This window comes from Strongylocentrotus purpuratus, unplaced genomic scaffold (assembly GCF_000002235.5).
Source record: "Strongylocentrotus purpuratus isolate Spur 01 unplaced genomic scaffold, Spur_5.0 spur5_scaffold_12, whole genome shotgun sequence".
NCBI classification, from domain to species: Eukaryota; Metazoa; Echinodermata; class Echinoidea; order Camarodonta; family Strongylocentrotidae; genus Strongylocentrotus; species Strongylocentrotus purpuratus.
Window position 1 is genome coordinate 2,923,993 of NW_022145597.1, and position 22,086 is coordinate 2,946,078.

Sequence of the window (22,086 nt, forward strand, 5' to 3'; positions counted from 1 at the left end):
CATTTCAATGCAGCCACTGCTAATCACACTTTGCAGTTTAACCCAGGAAGTATAGGTCAACTTTGCTGCGTGCTTTCTGCCTGTGTTTACGGTCAATAGTCGGTCAAACCTTAAGCAGACCACGATAATGAAGTTATAGAATCATGATTGAGATCTCCGTTCGTTCAAGCAAATTTTAACGACTGTGATTCTGCAGAATTACGATACAAATTGCATCTTTTTCAGCATTTCATGTTTGTGTTTTTAAACACGTTTATTTTTACGACCGACAAAAAATCGCTTGAACGCAACCGTTTTTAGTCTTTGAAAACCATGATTCTAGGGTGAAAAGGTGTCGATTGAACGCACCCTAAGCTACCTGAGAAGGCAAACATGCACGTACCTATATCATTAGCAACCTCTACTGCTTGTGCTGGGGTCTCTACAACCCCATCGTAACCAGGGATGGTGTTGACCTTTGCGTCCTTGGCAAGGAGTTTACTCTCTATCTTATCCCCCATCGCCTGGATCGCACGGCTACCTGGTCCAATAAATGCTACATCTGCATCAGCCTGTGGAGATTGGGAAGTGTAAAGAGTGATATTGAAGGTTCAGTTAGGGGTTATTCATATTTGTTGGGCTAGACCAAGAGTTATGATCTTTAGACTGACTCAAGGTGATATTAATAATAATATAGAATATTTAGGAGCGCTAAAAATAATGAGTACCATAGCGCTTTATACAAATAAAAATATATGAAAACAGGACAAAAATGTACAGTACAGGAAGTATATCACATAGATCATTGGGGGAAAAGGTGAGTAGATTGTAATGACATAAATTCTTGTTGAGAACATAATCACAAAAAGGCCAAGACAGTGACCCTTTGCAGTTAAATTTCAAGAATTCTGTACAAAACTTTACAAATTTTGAGAAAGAAGAATTGCAAAAACTTTATCTTACCTTTCATGGCACAAGTTCATTGAATTTCAACATGTATTTCCTAACTTGTACATAGTATTTTTTTTTAACTCCCAATAGTCTCGCTTTCTACTTTCATTCTACCTTAAACTTTATATATTTCAAAGTGAAAAATAATCAAATTCTGAGTATTTCCAAGGTGCTATTAGTTTGTGCTTGGAAAAAAGCTTGAAAGTCAAAGTATCTCTAATACATGAACATGACCATATAAGGAAATTATACGTCACATCAGCTAATTACTTTCAATTAATTACTTTCAGTCACATGAGAGAAATGTAACCCTATATACCCGATAGGCAGGTTGGGATGGTTTCCTGCCAATTTTCATCAGAAACTGTAATGGCAGGATTCATATTAAATCTGCTCATTAAAGGCATCGTATAACAATGTTATTCTGAGATGAATGGCCCTACACGTATGTGTTAATCAGTGTCTGTGATATGGTGTATAAATATTGAAGCCCTAAAAAAAATGCACTTGAAAATGATCATGAAGTGCCTCAAAAAATATCTTTGAGTAACCAGTTTTACCATACCGGTACTTATTTTCCCCTGTAGACTGTAGTGTTATAAAAACTAAAATATTAGGAAAACCATTAGGAAAACAGAAAATGCGATTTCGATTTCCATCATAAATATCTTGATAATCAGACAGGCCATCAGCTTGTAAAAGTCATGGGGTTCCTGACTGACCAGCAGGTTTTGTAGCAGGAGCTAAATCCAGGATTTTGTTTCAGAATCCAAGACAATGTTACTGAGTCACTTTAAAGTTGCTTTTCTATACAGTATACATGTACGTTATACATGGAAAAGCAGTAAAAAGATGGAAAAGCAGTAAAAAGAAGAAAAAAGAGGGAAAAAAAGAAAAAAAAATCTCGCTTATCAGGTCAAGGTAAAGACAACAGATAAAAAATATATATAGTCCTAACCATTTTCCTTTTCCTGTTCCAATTTCAGTGCAGTGTACTTTTAAAAGAAATGTGGACTATATTGTAGTCAACGTATGCTATGGTCACATTACCCAAAAGTAGCCTGCTCTGTGGCTGAGCGGCGAGTTTTTAGGCTCGTTTTTAGGGCATCGCTCGGTCGCCGCTAAAGTTTTAGCGCGGAGTTAAAATTTGGGCGGCGCCTGCTCACTTTTCACTCGCTGCCAAAAATATGCTCGGTGCATGGGCGGTCGCCGCCCAGGCACCGACCTAATTGCTGGGCGATGCCTAAATTCCAGCAGCGACCGAGCAGGCTACTGATCGGTCGGTCGCTGCTCAGATTTGTGACCATAGCTTAACAGATACATGTACATACAAGGATTTAGAAATTCTATTCCACATTGAAGTGGCATGTTATTCTTGCAGCCAAAAGGTTACATAAAGTTCACACAACTTGACAGTGAATAGAAGTCTAAAGGTGCGTTCAAGCGATTTTTTTTTAAGCGAGAATCACAAACATAAATCACAAATCTAAATGCTGTTACAAAACATGGTTACTACGTGAGATCGTTTAAGTGATTTTCCATCAACGCTGATTCTCGCTCATTTCAAGCCCACCCACTACCCATCACACTGCGCAGTTTGACCCAGGAAGTATAGGTCAACTTCGGCGCGTGCTTTCTGAATTGGTTTACGGTCGACTGTTGGCCAAACCAGAAGCTGGCCACGATAACGACGTCATAGAATCATGATTGAGATCTGCGTTGCGTTCAAGCGATCACGTTACAAAACGCTTCTTTTTTAGCGTTTCATGTTTGTGTCTTGTTAAACACGTTTATATTTACAACCAACAAAAAATTGCTTGAAATCGCTTGAACGCAACCTTGTTTTAAACTAAACGTCTTTGAAAACGGCGTTTCTAGGGTAAAAATGTGTCGCTTGAACGCACCCTAAGAATGAGAAAAAAATGTAATAACCCTATGGCTAGCTTATCACCTCTGTGGATAAAAAAAAGACCCTCCCAACTGTCAAAATAAAATGTATTGTATAAATGTGTTCTTCCTTGCTGCTTGAAGATCAATGCATAGCTTTCTGTTTGCCCTCTTGAACTCCCTAATACTTTTTTAGATTCGCAGGTAAATGGTTACTCTAGATTTAATGGAAATTTGAATTGCTCAACAATGTCTAGAGAGCTTGGGCCGTTATTCAATTCAATACTTAGTATAAGTAAGAAATTTACCATGTAAATGGTTAAGCTAAGAAATTTACTTATCTCGTTATCTCAGTTCAGACTTATACTTACCATAATTAACGGTGTATAAACCACACCTTTTTGCCGCCGAAAAAAATTCGAAGTCGGGGGTGCGGTTTATACATGTACACGGTATAATGTCTCCCAGCTCAGTAATCTGTGTGTTGAATCACCACTCGGAAACTAGAACAACACTCAAATTTGTCTGTCATTTTGGTTTGAAAGTAATCTTTCTGATAGATCTCAATATGTAGTTTATAATGATAATTCCTCCAATTGTTCTTCTATTACACGGCGTACCACAAGGTTCTATCCTAGGGCCTCTAATGTTTTTTTAATTTACATTAATGATCTTACACATTCAGCTGCATCTCGCAGTGAAATGAAAGGCCCTCCCACGTGGGTTTTTTAATACGGACCTGGCTTGCTGCCGACAGAGTCCGCAATTTTTATTTTTTTTTAATTTTTTTTAGAGCGAAAAAGAGGGGTGCGGTTAATACACGAGGGCGGTTTATACACCGTTAATTAATCTAAGTAAAATAATAACTGATAAGCCTTGTGACATCACATGGTCAATCAAAAGTAAAGCGCAATTAATGTGTTGCAATAAATGCACGCTGATATAATTGTGCACAGGTTATGATAGTGCGTAAGAAACCATTTGCCTGCCAATCAAGGCCTCCAAATAATTGGCTTAAGTCTGGTAGGGAGCTGTCTTAAATTTAGGGTTAAAATACTTAGCCAAAGTTTTAATTGAATACCAAAATTGGCTAAGTATTTTATCTAAAGCCAAATACTATTAAAGTAAAAGGCTTCAATTTTGTACTTAAGTATTGAATTGAATACACCCCCAGAGGTATGAAAGGTTACTGGGAATCATTTTCAAGTACCGGTACAAAAGTGAATTCTAAGAATGATACAGTCTCCATGATTCATCATTTTCTTTAATACAACTTAGTGCAGAATGATGTAACTGATTTGTAATATATGTGGAAGTGAAATGCTCCACCGCTCCATCGCTGCTTGACACTAAAAAACTTAAAGATAAAGTTGAGTTCTGGTCATGCGATTACATCAATTGTGAAAGAGAGGGTGTAGAGTTGATCAGAAGAGGTTGATCATCTAACATATTATAAGTATTGGTGTGCACTGCAAGGTTCTGATATCATCAAAATGACAAGAAATTTGGCCCAGTCCTGGTAACGTTACAAGCACTATACAAAGAAATATGTAAATGCGACTACACGAACATATGGCATAAAAATCTGTCCCGATTTTTATGCTGTTACATGCCATATTTAGAATATTAAAGCTTATCTGTACTCTTTTATAGGAGGGATTAGACCGCCCTGCAAGGTCACTGGACAGGTGGTTACAGTATCTCATCAACTCAGCTCTCAATTAACATAAGAAAAAGAGGATCATGTGGGACCAATGGTCACTGATTAGGCATCGTTTTCTAAATAGAGGGAGCAAGTAGCTACAAGTAGAACAGTGTGGCTTTAAGGAATTTGAAGAGCCATGCTTTACAGGGAACATTTTTTATCTGATGTTCTTCCACTCTTGCATACTAATAACAATGATCACGTTCACAAATTACTTTTCACCTTTTCCCAGAACTCAACCTTCTCTTTAAAATTGAGGAACCTTTTTAGTAAGAGGTATCCAAAAGGAAGATAGATAAACTAGTACATTGCCACTCTAGAAACTTCCTGTATGTTTCCTTATCAAATGAAACCTAAACCAAACTCCTACTTAGAACGAGGAAGTGCGGCCCTGTAATCACTCAAATTCACAACTAAACTTCCTTTGTAATGATAACTAAATATTTACAAGAGATTCTTCAAGAGTGGAAGGAAAAGGTCAATTACATGAGCAAATAAAGTTCTAAACTTCACTAAGACCTCAAATTACATGTTTTACTTACAAAGGTTTTTTATATAACAGTACTTCATCTTAAAACTTAAAGAGAATATTCAATTTAATATGAAGCACTATTAGTGCTGAGCATAATATATGTTTAACTGATCATGACCAATTGCAACAAGTTCTTTATATTTATTGTACCTTCTATTTCTATACAATATTTATTTCAATATGAATATATGCTTGGGAATTCAAAACACAGGAATTTGTGTAAATCATTTTCATATGTACATACAGCATCATACATGTACATATCAATGTATGATCCATCTTTTTGCTTAGAAACTTTTGAACATTGAACTCTCTAGACTCTGCTCACTTGTTGTTCTCTCGCTCTCTCTCTCTCTCTCTCTCTCTCTCTCTCTCTCTCTCTCTCTCTTGTCTACTCTTCTCCACAATAATCCATAGTAGTACAGTGTCTCCTTTTAGTGACTTTTTTTTATCTAGCCAAGCATTATGAATTGTAGCCATGGATTGTGGTATAATGCATGGTCATGTGTTGCCATTTGTCCAATTAGATTACCTAAATTATAGAACCTATTTTAAAGATACTATGTCCCTTATGCAGCCAACATCAAATTATGTAGAACTTTGCAGGAATTATGAATATATGTCCTTATGTCCTATCTGTGAAATTTAAAAGTTAGCAGTGTCCAAGTATTCAAATTATGCAAGGAAACCTGTTTACTTTCTAGACTTCACTGTTAGACACTACTGAGTGACGGACTAACATCTTTTTTTTCTTTGGTAATAACATACATAAAATGAGCTCAAACATCAATAACCCACTACTTGTAATGGCCAAAATTGAAGTGATACAATCTTTGTGCAGCACAACAAAACGTATGACCATTTGGTTCAAGGGTCTGAAAATCGGTGAATGCAATCACTTATGTTGATTGAACAACTAATGGTCATTATTTTCCCACAAAAAGTCTTTTTCAAACTCTTTCATTTTGAGGGAAGTTCTAAATAAGTATTGTCTTTCAAATGGCGTTGGAATTAAATCTTTTAATTTTTTTGACCTGCAAATGGGACATATTACCTTTAAATAATGCCGGTGAACTTTACCATCGATTGGATCAATTTTCAGATCTATCACTCTTAGTTTCATCTCTCTTCTTATCTGTTTCTTTGCCATGCATGTTGAGCATACATGTAAGTGGTGCAATCAGATCATAAAAGTAGCTTTTGATTCTGAAAGGTTGGTCGCAAAAGATTAATAAATGGTGTGTTATATGCCAATGAAATCCACATTCTTTTCAAATGGTATGCGTTCGTTGATTGTTGAGTAGTGGTGAATCAGGAAAGTTTTCGCTGAAACTGCTATGCATTTGTATTTGACACAAACTAATAAGTACTTATTGTTCTTCTCAATGGGTAGAAGATTTGTAAGGAAACTCACAAATAGGTTTCCATCACCAGGCCTGCCATCATTCAAACACTATTCAACAGTCCATTTAATTAGAAGTCTCACTTCCAAACAGGAACCAACGAATCTGCTCATACATGATCATGATGGTATAAGGCAGTGAGAGAGGATAGTCTATGTATCGCAGACCCGGAACTGCACTGAGTCTGAGCGGAATAGAAACTGAAAAAAACAATTCTGCCTGGAAGATAGGATAATCAAACAGGGTCGTTAAAACTGCAGGTTCCCATAAATAGTAGTCTCACTTCTAAACAGGAACCAACGAATCTGCTCATACATGATGGTAAGGCAGTGAGAAAGGATAGTGTACATGTATATATTGCAGACCTGGAATTTCATTGGGCGGAATAGAAACTAAAGAAAAAAAATTCAGCCTGGAAGATAGGATAATCAAACAGGGTCGTTAAAACTGATGTTAACTTCCTGTTCCGCCCTCTCGGTTTCATCTCAAGGATATTATCTGAGTTCTATCTCCCTCTCTGTGTGTGTTCCTGTAAGTGTGTCTCTCTCTATCTCTATCTCTATGATTTTAAGAGAATTGTTCGAGGGAAGGAAGTCATTGATAACGAGGGTCACAAGGAAAAACCGGATCTGATTTCATATATTAAAAAAATATTCCAAGAAATCACAGGAATATAAAAAACAGGCACTTCCGCAGGTCATCCTAGGATCTCATCTAAATGATATAGTTTCAAAAAGTTGGATGAAAAGAGATCTAGCACTTTTAATACAAGCACTATTAAAGGGAGAGATCTAGATTTAATTTGGGTAATGGCCAGCACAGTGATGACCATAAATTGATTACATACATGCTATACAGCCATAACTTGAGAGTCTTGTGAAATAAATTTGTAAAAAGTGAAACCCTAGGAAAGCTTTCACTTACGTTTCGTTGACGATCAGCCATGAACAAAGAAGACGAAAGACTTGATGCATGGCTGATCGTCAAGGAAACAGAGTTAAGTCTTTTGTTAATTCCGTTCGTTGCTACGGCAGGCAGCCAGTCAAAAAGAACTTTTTGAATCAAATTATGAAAATGCAAGCATTCCTTTAAACAAACAGAACTTTGTTATTCCTGGCTAATTTTTCGTGACTGAGGTGTCATATGAAAGGGCAGAAAATGAATTTTCTAGAAATGTGATTTTCTCTTTGAAACTCAGATACTGCCTGCAATATGACTTTTTGGTACCCTCTCTTCAAATTGTTTTTAATCACTCATGCATGAAATATGCATCCTGTGTGTTGCATCAAATGAAAGAGGAGGATCTAAGCTTTACAAATATGTGTTATTTATTAATTTTAATTGTGATTAAGTTATAAAAAAAACATCAATATTTTTTTTTTTTTTTGGGGGGGGGGGGGGAGGCACTGTATAGTTAAAAAGTATGCGACTAGTGCCTAACCTCTGCGTTGTGAAGCTCAATATGCATTAACATCATGAAGAATTAACCCACTTGAGAAACTAGAAGTACAAGGTTAGAAATATTATATATTCACGGACAAATACAAGCTATACAACTACATGCCTTAACTACCAGTAAAATCTATTATCAGAGGAGTTCATTTTCAAAGAGGCTCTTATAATTTTGAAGAGGGATAATTGAAAGTTCGAGCTAAGACCAAGGTTTGTTGTGAAGGCCTTGTACGAGCAAGGAAACTTTTACATGTATATGCTACATACCGGTATTGTGTATAGCACGAAACAAGGAGAAGAGTATGAAAGTATCAATTTCTTGAATAGCCTCGATGAGGTCAACTATAGACACTTGTGCATGTATGAGGGTCGATTCAAACTGTACTACACAACCTTCTGTGATTTAGTATGATTTAGAATGACCTTGTGACATGAGCGCTATACAAGACTCTACTATTATTATAATTAGTTTCACTTTATGGGATTAATCGTATAAACCTACGTGCACATCTAGCAAGGGGTCCTTCATATCCAGATTGATGTTTATAACAAACAACTGTTTGTCATACCTTACACGATGAATCTGCATACATGCCAACATTTGAAAATCAGAAATCTGTACAAATTATGCTATTTTCAAAAAAAGGAGGAACAATCCTAACTCTCCTATTCAATACTACAGACAAATTTGTACAGGAAGAGGAACACCTGCATTAAAATGATAATTATCTTCTCCCAAAAAGAGGAATGTTCCTCTTTAATCTGTACAGTTGGCATGTATGAATCTGATGTCAACTAATAAAACGGTCCTTAGTGTAACAATTATACATTCTTAGGGTTAAGAATAAATCAATTGATTAGAGGGAAAGACAGAAGGTGGGGTAGGAGGGTGGGAGAGGAGGAGACAGGAGAGAAGGAGGCAGATAGAGGGACATAAAAGTATTAAAGGAAAAGAAGATGGAGAGATGGAAATGAGATGGGGGAGGGATTGTGGAGAATAAAATTAAAAGATAACAGACAATGAAATAAATATTTTGAAAAAGTTCATTTGTAAAATATAGTACATATCATAAATGATCTGGACCCAGATCTAATCTGTATGTGAGCTTGACTAGTCTTGACTTACCAGTCTCTTTGCAAATTTCATATCATCTATAGGCCTTTGTATATTCATATGTATATGTAACTTGAGAGTTGTAGTACAATTGATGTTGATTAGACTTGACTTACCAGTCTTTTTGCAAATTCCATATTCTCTGAAAGAAAGCCATATCCAGGGTGTACCTGTAAGAATCAATTACAAATAATGCTTTTATCTCTTTCAACTAATATTTCAAATATTTTTAAAGTTTGGGCTCCTTTATGAACGTGTCATATTATAACACGCGGGTGCCAATTTTACATGTAAAGTTGTACAAACGATGACTATAAATATTTTGCCCAATTGCTATATGTGTCATATCCCCATTTTGGGTAGTGTTTCAGTCTCATCAGCACCTTTGAATAGGCAACTAGATATTGGCGCTTTATAAATTCCTGGATTGGACTAGATTGGATCATGTCACGTGGGTGCCAATGACATGCATATGTGCATGTATAATAGCTATACATTCATTTATTGCCTTTCCTATCTCTACTAGATCGGAGAGAGACATCAGTCAATATTAGCCAAGAAAAACAATCCTGGGCCCCGTCTCATAAAGAGTTGATATTATCGCAACATATTTGTGAATTATATCAATCGCAAATATGTACATAAGAGATAAGGGACTGCAAACTTGCGATTAATTTAATAGAGGACTTGTGATTTATTTGGATCAATTGCAACTCTTTATAAGATCGGCCCTGGTTTGCTTAATGTTCAGAAACCCAAAAAATATTATTACTTTTATCAAAATGCAATGCGCCTTTTACACTCACATCTCAAAATATATAGTGTCTTGGTTGGAAGTATTCTATTCATGGAATATTTACACTCAATATGATGTGTGGGGTTTTACAAAGACTAAGATCGACTTTAAGTTGCGCTAACTATGGCAGGCCATTCATGCCACTGGTTTCTCTCACTATTATGATCTTTGTATTTTTTTCTTCAGTAATGAATTATCAAAAAACATAAATTCTGTAAATTTGTAACCATGATTTGTATGTCCCTTGAGAGACCAATGCCAGTAAATGGTGAGAGCAACCAGTGGCATGAACCTGCTATAGTTAGGTCCAACTTGAGGTAAATCATAGTCTGAAAATACGGCAGGGCTTTACACCAAACTTTTTGGCCTGGGCTTGGGATTAAAATGTCAAGATCCTCTTTATACATGTATAAACTCCATTGTAAAATGTTGAAATTTTGGGAACCCACATATTTTGGGCACCTGTTAGTATCAAGCATCGGATACAATCTCTAAATAAGCCTGCAGTATTCTGCATGTATTTACTCACACTGAATATTACAACCAGTGATGCTTTGATAACCTGTTTTGATTGTATTTATTCACTTGATTACAGTATACTTACAGCCTGTGAACCGGTATCTTTGATGGCTTGTAGTATCCTATCCATATTGAGATAACTGTCCTTGGATGCCGCTGGGCCAACACAAACAGCTTCATCAGCCATCTCTACATGAAGCTGAAAACAGGATTGACATTACAATAATAAGTTTACAGATATGAAAAAAGAAATTTCATGAAGGCAGGTAGCATGTCTGCCAAAAGCGAGAAGGGTGTTACACTGTAACTCATACATCAATTCGTCGCTGTTTTCACGAAGTGACGGTAGTGAAAAAAAAATGCATTCACTTTGCGTTACGATTTTCCTCACTACCGTCACTTCGTGAAAACAAGGACGAATTGACACTTTTTATATTGTTGTTTATATACATGTATCACTTGACCCAGAACAGTGTTAAATTGTAACTCATGCATCTATTGCATAACATTTGGAATTTTCAATTAGTAACATTTAAGTAAAACTGAATATCATGTGCGCAAAGCACACATCTATGTCACACCTGCCAAACTCTGGAGTTCAAAAACTGGATTCTTCAATCCCAAAAGTTGTATTTTACTGACAAAAATTGTATTTTAAAAGAAACATGGATCAATAATGCCTCTTACAGTTCCTACATACAGGAAGATTTTTTTTTTATTTGTCATGACTGGTGTGTTCGATGAACCAATGAACATCCCCAAATTGCCAATGTGAGATGCTTGTAGGATACTTTACGGGACAGAATGAATATTTTTTGATTTTTTGTTTGTGAAATTTGTAATAATAGAAGGCAGGGAAAAAAACTACTTTAAAAAATTTGGTGGCTACTTTTCAAGCTTGCTTGCATGACAATAACACTCAATAAATTGTTTTGCATTGAACTCTATGCAAAATTTGGGGGCTCTTTTGGGCATTTTGGGGGCTAATTCGCCCCGAGCCTCTGTGTATTTTTTCCTGATAGAAGGGGTCTTCGTAATTTCGTAACGAGGTTGGGAAATTTGTAACAATAACAATTTTGTTTTCGTAACATTTGGCAGCTATGCTATTGACACAGAAGGTTATTACATTGTAACTCATATATCACAAATATCTACAAATTTTATCAAGAATGACGAGGCAAAAATTGAAGTATTCACAATTAACTTGTGGAATTGATATTTCTTCTGATTACGTTATGCTGCAAAACTCAAAATCTGTAGTCAGATTGGATGGGGAATATGTAATTACATAGTGGTTGAAATGTTGAAATTCTCATAACTGTGGGGTTGTATTATGGGAGGGATATACAGATAAAATTCCAAGAAATCACATGCAAGAAACAATCTAGGGAGGCTCATTATAAACCTTAATAATAACAAAGTCTTTAAAGTACCTTATTACAATCTTATAAAGAATTTGTAAAACATATTTAACAAAAATTATTTTTCAATGTACACATGAATGCATTTATCGTCTAAGACATATTAAAGTAAACAAAACAACTTTGACTACTTTTGATGACACAATCGAAACTGTAATTATGAAAAGTTTCTCTTCCAACACATTACAAAGGCAACCCACACACAATAGGGACTAATCTATTGGTTTTGATGACGTATCTTAACATATCTTAAAGACCTAATTTTGATAATGTGCACGTTGGTGTATAGTCCCTGGTATTGTACAAGTAGTACAGAATAAATAGAAAGAGATAAATCCCATAAATAAATTATGCAATACACTCACATTCTGTGAATTTGAACATATATTACCCATATGATTTTTAAGAAATCATTCTATTTTCTAGATAGAAAAACCCTTGCCATTATAACAAACTTTTACTTTATTTCTCCTTTTCAGATCTATTCACACAGCATAAAATTTCAAAGTACCCATCTACACAACTTCAGATTCAGATTCAGATTTTATTGTCCACGTTAAAAAACACAGAAATTTGGCCTCCACTGGCAGAAGACAACAATGAATAACATAAGAATACATAAATGTGCACAAAACAAATACTTCAATTAGATTAACAAACAGTTGAATACATTCTGACAAAAGTAGGACGAAATAGCAGAGTGAAATGAGAAAAGGAGTGAAGGAAGCTGAGCAAGAAAAGACAGGAATGTAGGTAAGGGAAAGAGAGAATAAAAAAACTTGTGTCCACCTAAGAAATATTTCACTAAATGCTGATTTTCCTGTCTTACTGTAACCCAGATATAATCCAAAATTGTAAGAAAAGTTGAGGGTTCGATTCCAGACATGGCACTAATATCCTTTGGCTTTAGCAAGATATTAGCCTGCACTTGCTACTCTCCACCCTGGTGTTAAATGAGTGCCCAGTAGGATGCGACCGTCATTGTTGGTCAAACAGTAGTTGAGCGTGAAGTAACGCCTAGCTGGAATGCTCCCCAGGGAGTGGAGATTGTGCACATAGTGTGTGCGGGCCAGTATTGAATCCAATGACCGGGATAATAGTATATCTGTAAAGTGCTTAGAGACATTGTATTAAGCGTTATATAAAAGCGGAATATGGTCATTATTAGTGTAACATCCATTCAAGGTGAGCTTAACAATCCAAAATGATTTATTTTCACACCAATTCAAGAATAGCTTAAAAATTATAAAAGGGAGTGTAGCATGACGAGACTACGTGTCTTTCCCGTGGCCTGACCCTTGGCCAATCAGGTATAATACGACTACAGACGACGCAACCGCAGCAATCGTGTGCGTGCAACATACGCGAAACCGAAGCTTGAGGAGAACTTTGATCTGTTTTGCATACGCTGACCATGTAGAGATTAAGTTGCTGACTACTGTTAATCAAGTCCATTCTTTTACGTGCAGTTGTCCAAAAGAAGGCGTAGTTGGCGTTAACTAGTATTTGCCAAGCTACACTCCCTTTAAAATAATGTTAGGGTAAAGGTTATACATACTGCATTGACATCAGCTTCACTATAGATGGCGACAGACTTGATTCCCATATCACGACATGTTCTCATCACACGGCACGCAATCTCACCACGGTTAGCTATCAGGATCTTATCAAATGTCTGTCAAGATATAAAACAATCATAAATTTGGCTATTATTTACACTCAACTATTTGTTAAATCAATCTTTGTGCCCGATAGCAGCTCCACTGTACATGTATAATAACACATACAACACTGTTCAAGTGTCATTCAACAGAAACTGCACAAAAGTTGAAACTTAGTTTATCATATGCTCCATTGCTACTTCTTTCCCTCATGTTACCAGTCTTTTATCTCATTTATTTTTTCTATTTCACAGATTTAATGATGAAGCTTGTACAGGTATAGCCCCCCCCCCCCCCCCTCCGAATTTAATTCCCATCCATTCAAAGGGTTATATTTCATGATGGTAGCAACATGTAAGTGTGCATATATTTTTGTTGGTGACATATACATGTACATGTATACTCGATAAGCCAAAAAGAGGATTGTATTCAGAGCCCATTTTGTAAGTGAAACGCAAAAAGAGGTATTATTTTGTGGAAAATGTTTCTGAAAGTATGCAAAATAGGAGGTCATTTTTCACTGTGCTATTAACAATCATGTGTTTAACCTTTGGATATGAAGTGGGAGTAACATGGTGTATTGGTGATGGCTCTTCACCCACATACAAGAGGACCTGGATTCAATCCTTGCTTTGGTGCTTACTTTTGACAAGGTGTTTTGCCCACACTGATTTGTCCCTCTCAACCCAAGAATATCAAATGGCAATGCTGAGGTATTAACTGCAGGGCCCCAGGGAAGAGCAGTATGGGGATACCTACATGTATGTGGCTACCCTGAGTAAATAAGATCCCGTTATAATGACATCACCAGGAAGTCTATACTCACAGGTTCACTGGGATCCCAGGGTGCAACAGCATAACAACGGACATGTTCTTGGTAGCCATGGCAACTTGCAGGAACCTGATTTGGTGTGGGGGAAATGGAAACAATAAAGAGAAGAAATGAAGAAAGAGAAGAAATGAAGAAAGAGATTAGAAACAGCAAAGATATGAAGACCCTCTTTCCTAGAACGGAATTACACCGTGAATGAAAACATGTCATACATAGGTACATACATGTAACTGTTTTAGTAGCCAGTTGAGTGCTGGAGCTCTGTTTAGGAGCCTGTCTTGTTGTGCTTGTCCTGTTAAGTCATCTGGCCTAGCAAATCTGGGCTACATGTAACTGGGCCACCTTAAAGCAGGACTGCACTACTTGCAGTTTTGTACATTTGTAGCTACTTGCACCCTCTTATAGCAAACAATGCCCAAGTAGTACCTGTTGTTCCCCCATAATCCCCTTTATGTTATGTTAATTGAGAGCTGATTTGATGAGATAACCACCTGTCCGTGACCACGCAGGGATGTCTAATCCCTCCTGGCCAAACTAGGGCAGACAGGCATTAGAACAACCCTGAATAGCAAGATCATGTAAGTCAGGAGAGCTCAAAATCATAGCCAATACTTGTATGAATATTGGTTTGAGTTTATCGACTTTAATATAAACACTGTTAATCAGAAGGAAAATAGTGTTTATTGAGATAAACTGTGATAATCGAGTGGTAAACATAGTTTTTCTCGATAAACATAGAGTTTTTATCGCAAATGAACAGTGTTTATAGGTGATAAATAGTTTTCATCTGAATTATTGGGCAAATGGCACGCCATAGAAATATAGCACATTGCGACCGCACCATTAATGCTGAGCTCAAGTATGTGCGAAGACTCTGGAAAAAGGAGAAAAAAGGGGCTTTAATTTTTTTGACATTTATTTCCACCTCACTAACAGAATCATGATGTACCATAATGGTATGATTCAACCTAATGATTTGATAGGCTACGTTATGCTGTAGTACTAGAAGTCAAGTATTTTATACATTTTAATCCCGAGCCCATGCCAAAAAGTTTGGTGTAAAGCCCTGCTGTATGTCAGACTATTGGGGCATTGCAAGAAAGTTGCAATAAACTGCAACTCCCCCAAGCCAGATCCTCAATACGGTAGATTACTTCACAGAGGCGCGCGCCCTCCCCCAACCCACCATCGGTATGCACTTGTATTGTGCAGCGGTTTGCCGTGAAACCTGTGAAAAAGTGTTTACTGATATCATCGTTTTCTTGAAAAATACTCCAAAAATAACAAGAAAATTGAAACAAAACAGATAATAAATATAACAACTTTTAACTCATGATCTTTATTTGGACATTTAATGAATATTTACTTATTTTTGGTATGTTTTAGTAAGGTATCTCACACATAGGAGCATCACTATCCTGGCTGTGTAGTGAAAGCTGTGCTTTTGATTCTCAACATTTCAAACACCACTGTACAAATCTCAACTGATTTCACTCAAAATCGGTACTTTAGTGACAATTGATGACACCTAAATAGCAGTAAAATACATTTTTTTTACTAACTGATGTTAAAAAGAATAATTTAAAAATTCAAATTGTAAGTCTAGTGTCAAACTTTGCTTACAGCTGCATCGAAATGATTGTGTACAGTTTATGCAATATTGTGTGGTGTGTGTATTTGTGTATGGGTCTAAAAATACCCGCCTCACAGCAAGCATGCAGTGCTAGAGGTCAATACGCATTGGTATTGACTCTCTATGCTTTGCTGGAGTGAGGTATCTCCACGCCAGAGTTATGGGTCAAATTTTGGATAGGTTTCTGAACAAGCACCATCAATCGTCACTAGACTAGTAATAGGGTGTCTGATCGCGCACCCGATGTTGTGTGCTAAAATTCTTCCCATAGAGATTACACGCATCCCTATGCAGCCTACGTGCATTGCGCGACCATGCAAAAAAAGTCTCTTTTTTTTTTTTCAATTCGAGATTCAAACCTTTATCTGTTGTGATCCTGAAAGTGATACTCAATAAATGAGGTGTCATATGAAAGAGCAGGTAAATTCCAATATTTCCAAAGGGGCGTAGCCCCCGAAATTCTAAAAATATGTCAAAACAGCAATTTAAACATTGTGTCCTGGCTAACTCTGAGGTTTGTCACTTTTGAGATATGACGCCCCGATCGATAAGTAGTCCCAGTCCTAAGGAACAATTCTATGTGCTTATTTTTTAGCTAGCCCCTAGGGATCACAACTGATAACAGTTTAAAAATACCCTTCTCGCTATTTGGTGGATCAGCTAATTAGGGGGCGTGCGCTCCGCTCAGTCCAAACCATGGTTACATCGCGTAACCTCTCCGCGTACGAACGAAACCCCAAATTCAATTACACATTATAGTGAATGAAAGTATGGGTGGCCGTTCGCGGCATAGAACCCAGAAGTGAATAAACGTTGTAGTCAATGGCAAAATCGCGGAGACAACGCACGCACGTTGTCTCCGCGATATTGCCATTGACTACAATGTGTATTTACTTCCGGGTTCTATGCCGCGAAAGGCCACCCATACTAGTCAATGGCACATATCGCGGAGACAGCGTGGCTCAACCTGCAAGTCGCGCATTGGCTTAGCAACATGCGTACTATATGCATACGCTTGCATATCGCGCAATACAGCTGTTTGTCTGAATTTAGCAAAACAACATCACTCTGCGTGGGCCGTGGACGTCTTTTTCGTCGATTTTGACCAAAATGATATGAATATACCAGCGTTTTGGAGGGGCTGTAACTTTTGATAGAAACATCGGTGAGACATGAAATTTGAAATGTATTATTCTGATAACATTTTTCATTCAAATATCAAACAAAAATGGTGAAAAACGATCCCAAATTGAAAATTGAAAAATCGTTCAGACACCCTACTAGTCTAGTCTAGAGTCTAGTAACGATCACACATAGGAGCATCACTATCCTGGCTGTGTAGTAAACGCTGTGTTTTTGATTCTCAACATTTCAAACACCACTGTACAAAACTCAACTGATTTCACTAAAAATCGGTACTTTAGTGACTATTGATGACATCTAAATAGCAGTAAAATACATTTTGTTCAACTTACTGATGTTAAGAAGAATAATTAAAAAATTAAAATTGTAAGTCTAGTGTCAAACTTTGCTTACAGCTGCATCAACATGATTGTGTACAGTCTATGCGATATTGTGTGGTGTGTGTATTTGTGTATAGACTTCTAGGTCCCTGCCTCACAGCATGTATGCAGTGCTAGGGCCCGTTCCTACAAACCGTCATAAGTCTAACTTCTTGACTAAATCAGCGTTAGTGAGCTACTTGTCCGCTACGTGTTTCACCAAGCCCTCTTTGCCAAGATCAACGACAACATCCTGACTAAGAAGTTATGACGCCTCTGACACCGTCGTATCTCTGGGATAACTATTTAGTCGATGGGCAGCGCCATCACATGTCATTTATTGGGTAGACTATGGCTGGCATAAAAAGACAATAAATCCTTCAACTATGATTTTTCAACACATTCACTTGAACAGTGAGTTATCGTTTTTGTATTTGAAAATCTCATGAAAATATGCCATGTTTGTATTTAAGGATTTTCCCACTTAAATAAACTGATAATACGCCTTTTTTTCCACATTGTAAAATCGTCGAAGGGATAGGTATTTTGCCACGGCAGGCAAGCCATAGTTTGAAGTGTATTCTTTAGTTTTCAGACCCATATTGCTTTCGAGATAAATTCTGTCTTCAAATGTGTAAAATGAACAGTTTAAAACATGTCTTTTAACCTTTGGAATGTTGAAGTTTTGTCATTTTAAAATTTACTGACGCTTAAAACATTGAACAAAACTTTCAAAGCATTATATTTTTACTAAGAATAATTTAAGGGTGTATTTTTATAAACTATCAAATGAAAATATCCGGGGGGTACCCATCTCAAGAACAAAACTGATTCACCGGTCATGTAATGAAATACTCAGTTATATGTTACAAGTACTTCTATTGTACAATCTACGCAAATTTGGAAGTATATTGCATCTCTTATTTCATCTCTTATTTCATGGTATCATTTTCAATCTTTTTTATTACTAATTCATTTAAATAATTGCATTTTTCTAAATATTAATTTTGTAATAATCCGGTGGTACTGCGAGTCTCGGCTCCTCTTCTCGCCGATAGTATCGATCTCACGAGATACTAGCTAGTAAGCTCTTCGTGAAACGGTTTAGGAAGATCAGAGACATCTCCGTAGTTGGTGGATAAAGTTATGACTGTCTTGTCGTTGGTTTCTAGGAACGAGCCCCTAGAGGTCAATACGCATTGCCATTAGCATTGACTCTCTACATGTAGGGTGTCTGATCGCACACCCGATGTTGTGTGCTAAAATTCTTCCCATAGAGATTACACGCATCCCTATGCAGTCTACGTGCATTGCGCGACCATGCAAAAAAAGTCAATTTTTTTTTTTCAATTCGAGATTCAAACCTTTATCTGTTGTGATCCTGAAGGTGATAATCAATAAATGAGGTGTCATATGAAAGAGCAGGTAAATTCCAATATTTCTAAAGGGGCGTAGCCCCCGAAATTCTAAAAATATCTTGGTCAAAACAGCAATTGAAACATTGTGTCCTGGCTAACTCTGAGGTTTGTCACTTTTGAGATATGACGCCCCGATCGATAAGTAGTCCCAGTCCTAAGGAACAATTCTATGTGCTTATATTTTCGCTAGCCCCCAGGGATCACAACTGATAACAGTTTAAAAATACCCTTCTCGCTATTTGGTGGATCAGCTAATTAGGGGGCGTGCGCTCCGCTCAGTCCAAACCATGGTTACATCGCGTAACATCTCCTCCGCGCACGAACGAAACCCCAAATTCAAGTATGGGTGGCCATTCGCGGCATAGAACCCGGAAGTGAATACACGTTATAGTCAATGGCAATATCGCGGAGACATCTCCGCGATATTGCCATTGACTATAACGTGCATTCACTTCCGGGTTTATTGTGCGACGAACGCCAACCATACTAGTCAATGGCACATGTCGCGGAGACAGCGTAGCTCAAGCTGCAAGTCGCGGATTGGCTTAGCAGCATGCGTACGATATGCATACGCTTGCATATCGCGCGATACAGCTGTTTGGCTAAATTTAGCAAAACAACATCACTCTGCGTAGACGTCTTTTTCGTCGATTTTGACCAAAATGATATGAATATACCAGCGTTTTGGAGGGGCTGTAACTTTTGATAGAAACATCGGTGAGACTTGAAATTTGAAATGTATTATTCTGATAACATCTTTTATTCAAATATCAAACAAAAATGGTGAAAAACAATCCCAAATTGAAAATTGAAAAATCGTTCAGACACCCTAGATCTACTACATGTATGCTTTGCTGGAGTGGTAACGATAGGCCTACCAATTTTGAGTGAAATCAGTTGAGTTTTGTACAGTGGTGTTTGAAATGTTGAGAATCAATAGCACAGCTTTTAATACACAGCCAGGATAGTAATGCACGGTTTATGCACCTATGTGTGTGGTAAACGCAATGTCCACTGAATTATGTGGAATACAAAGTAGGCCTACAATTACAAACACAAAAAGCAACGAATGGGACCGCGATCAAGCAATCTGACTTGATATTACTGCTGGTTAACATGTTCTCGTATAGTATAAATTACTTAAAAGAATGTCAAATCTGAATTTCGTTTGAATGAGACCATTATTAGCTTACTCTTTGCCTCAGATGACCCAAGATTCTTGACTTTCCCAGCCGAATCTGCTGTAAAGTGGCATTCATGTAAGCTGCCATGTTGGATTTTTGTGTGATCTCGATCGTCTGATCACGTGATGGTGTACTCCAGTTATGCATGCCTCGCCCCCCCCCCCCCAAACACCCATGATTTTTTTTCTTTTCGTTGGGCTCCCTGTCAGAGGTGGCGCTACGGGGGGAGCAGCGAGTCATAGTACCCTCATCCCCTCCCAGTTTTTCAAGTACCCCAAAATTATGTGTCTTTTTTTACAGGAAAAGTGCCCCCTATTTTACTTTCGACAAGTTCTCCTTTTTGTTTGTGATAAGTGCCCGTTCCACATGCTTATAATAGTGGCCCTTACCACATCTGATAAGTGTCCCTATTCAAATCTGAGAGGTGCCCCTTTCACTTTGACAAGTGTCCCTTTTCCTTTTTAAGAAGTGTCGATTCCCCTTCAATAAGTGCCCCCATTATGATACCCTCTTATTTTGACACGTACCCCTATTCCTATTAATAAGAGCCCATTTTCCTTGTGATTATTGCGCCAATTATTATTGTTAATATAGAGCCCTTATTTCCCCCTTCTCATAAATGCCCCTTTTCCTTCGACAATTGCCCCTTTTCCTTTGCAAAAGTGTCCCTTATAATTATCAATTCTTATAAGTGCCCCTTTTTTTATTTCTAATGAGTGCCCTCTTTTCACATCTGATAAGTGCACCCTTTTATTTGGCACCGTTTTTTGTTCTTCGTCTCTGGTGAATGCCGCTGTTCAGGTACATGCGAGAAGTGCCCCTTTTTCACATCTAACAATTGCCCTTTTTTTACTTTGACATATGTGCTCCTTAACTTTTCCAATACAAAGAGGGAGCCCAATTCGTGAGAAAATATTTAGCTGCGAAAGAACCAGCCGGTGAATAAGCGTGGGGGGGGGGGGTAAGGAGCACTAATATTTTTTGTTTTGCTTTTTGCCCCGGAAAATTTGAAAATCGCGTCGGCCGATATTTCGCTCAGAGGTGGAGGGGGTAGTGAGCACAATTATTTTTGCTTTTTGCCTTTTGCCCCCGAAAATTGATATCCCCCCCCCCCTCTCTCTCTCTCTCTCTCTCTCTCTTCCTTTCTCTTTGACTCTCTTATTGAATACTGTTCGCTTTTAAATGTCGTGTCTATCTAAATATTTGTGTACTCCCGTTCCTTATGCTATGGTCACATTACCCAAAAGTAGCCTGCTCGGCGGCCGAGCGGCGAGTTTTTAACCAATTCTGCCCGGCGGCTGCCCGGCCACCGAGCGGCGGCCGTCCAGGCATCGCTCGTTTTTAGGGGATCGCTCGGTCGCCGCTGAAGTTTTAGCGCGGAGTTAAAATTTGGGCGGCGCCTGCTCACTTTTCACTCGCCGCCCAAAATACGCTCGGTGCCTGGGCGGTCGCCGCCCGGGCACCGACTTAATTGCTGGGCGATGCCTAAATTCCAGCAGCGACCGAGCAGGCTACTGATCGGTCGGTCGCTGCTCAGATTTGTGACCATAGCTTAACTAAATAATCCAGGCTCAAATTTTAGTTTCAATTTGCTAATTAAGGCATATTTGTATTTGTCTTAGGTTAACGGAAATTGTATAGGGATATGAAATTCTGTTTTATACGGTGTTCTCGTCCCGTTTTCTCTGATGTTGTGCATCACTCGCAGTATACATGATGGAGTCAGTTTAATTGAATGGCAAAATAGGGGAAAGGAGTGAAAGAACGGAAAGAGAAAGAACGATAGAGAAAGAAATTGAGAGGCGAAAAAAAAGACTAGAGGAGATCAAAAAACTCCACAGGCTCCCAAATATATCCTTCAAAAATTATTGCGGTACTACCAGTACCAGTTAATTTGCCCTTTCAACCACCTCCGGTGTTTCCACATCCCCATACCGGTTTCCATAAATTTTGGACATTTTTTGTGCATGCCAACATGGAGTTATTATTAAACTCCATGATGCCAATTATGGAATATCACACATCTGTGAATGAACACATGACGTCACTACTATTCAAATAACGAATCGACAGTCAAGGACTAATAACATCCTTATT

At 37.7% G+C, this 22,086-nt stretch overlaps 1 protein-coding gene across 2 annotated transcripts in view; it reads right to left on the reverse strand.

Moving 5' to 3' along the window:
* LOC582365 (propionyl-CoA carboxylase alpha chain, mitochondrial) overlaps positions 1-20,106 on the reverse strand; it is a 37,557-nt gene extending 17,451 nt beyond the window's left edge. Inside the window, exons 1-6 of one of the 2 annotated variants that reach the window (XM_030981601.1) lie at positions 19,999-20,106; positions 14,247-14,321; positions 13,318-13,434; positions 10,424-10,537; positions 9,140-9,193; positions 383-551 (exon numbers count right to left, since the gene is read on the reverse strand). In XM_030981601.1, coding sequence (XP_030837461.1) covers positions 383-551; positions 9,140-9,193; positions 10,424-10,537; positions 13,318-13,434; positions 14,247-14,321; positions 19,999-20,076 — 607 coding nt within the window. In that variant the 5' untranslated portion in view covers positions 20,077-20,106. Of the gene's footprint in view, positions 1-382; positions 552-9,035; positions 9,072-9,139; positions 9,194-10,423; positions 10,538-13,317; positions 13,435-14,246; positions 14,322-19,998 lie in introns of those variants that run through there. The other variant, XM_030981602.1, reaches the window with a different exon arrangement.
* Between the last annotated feature and the right edge of the window lie 1,980 nt (positions 20,107-22,086).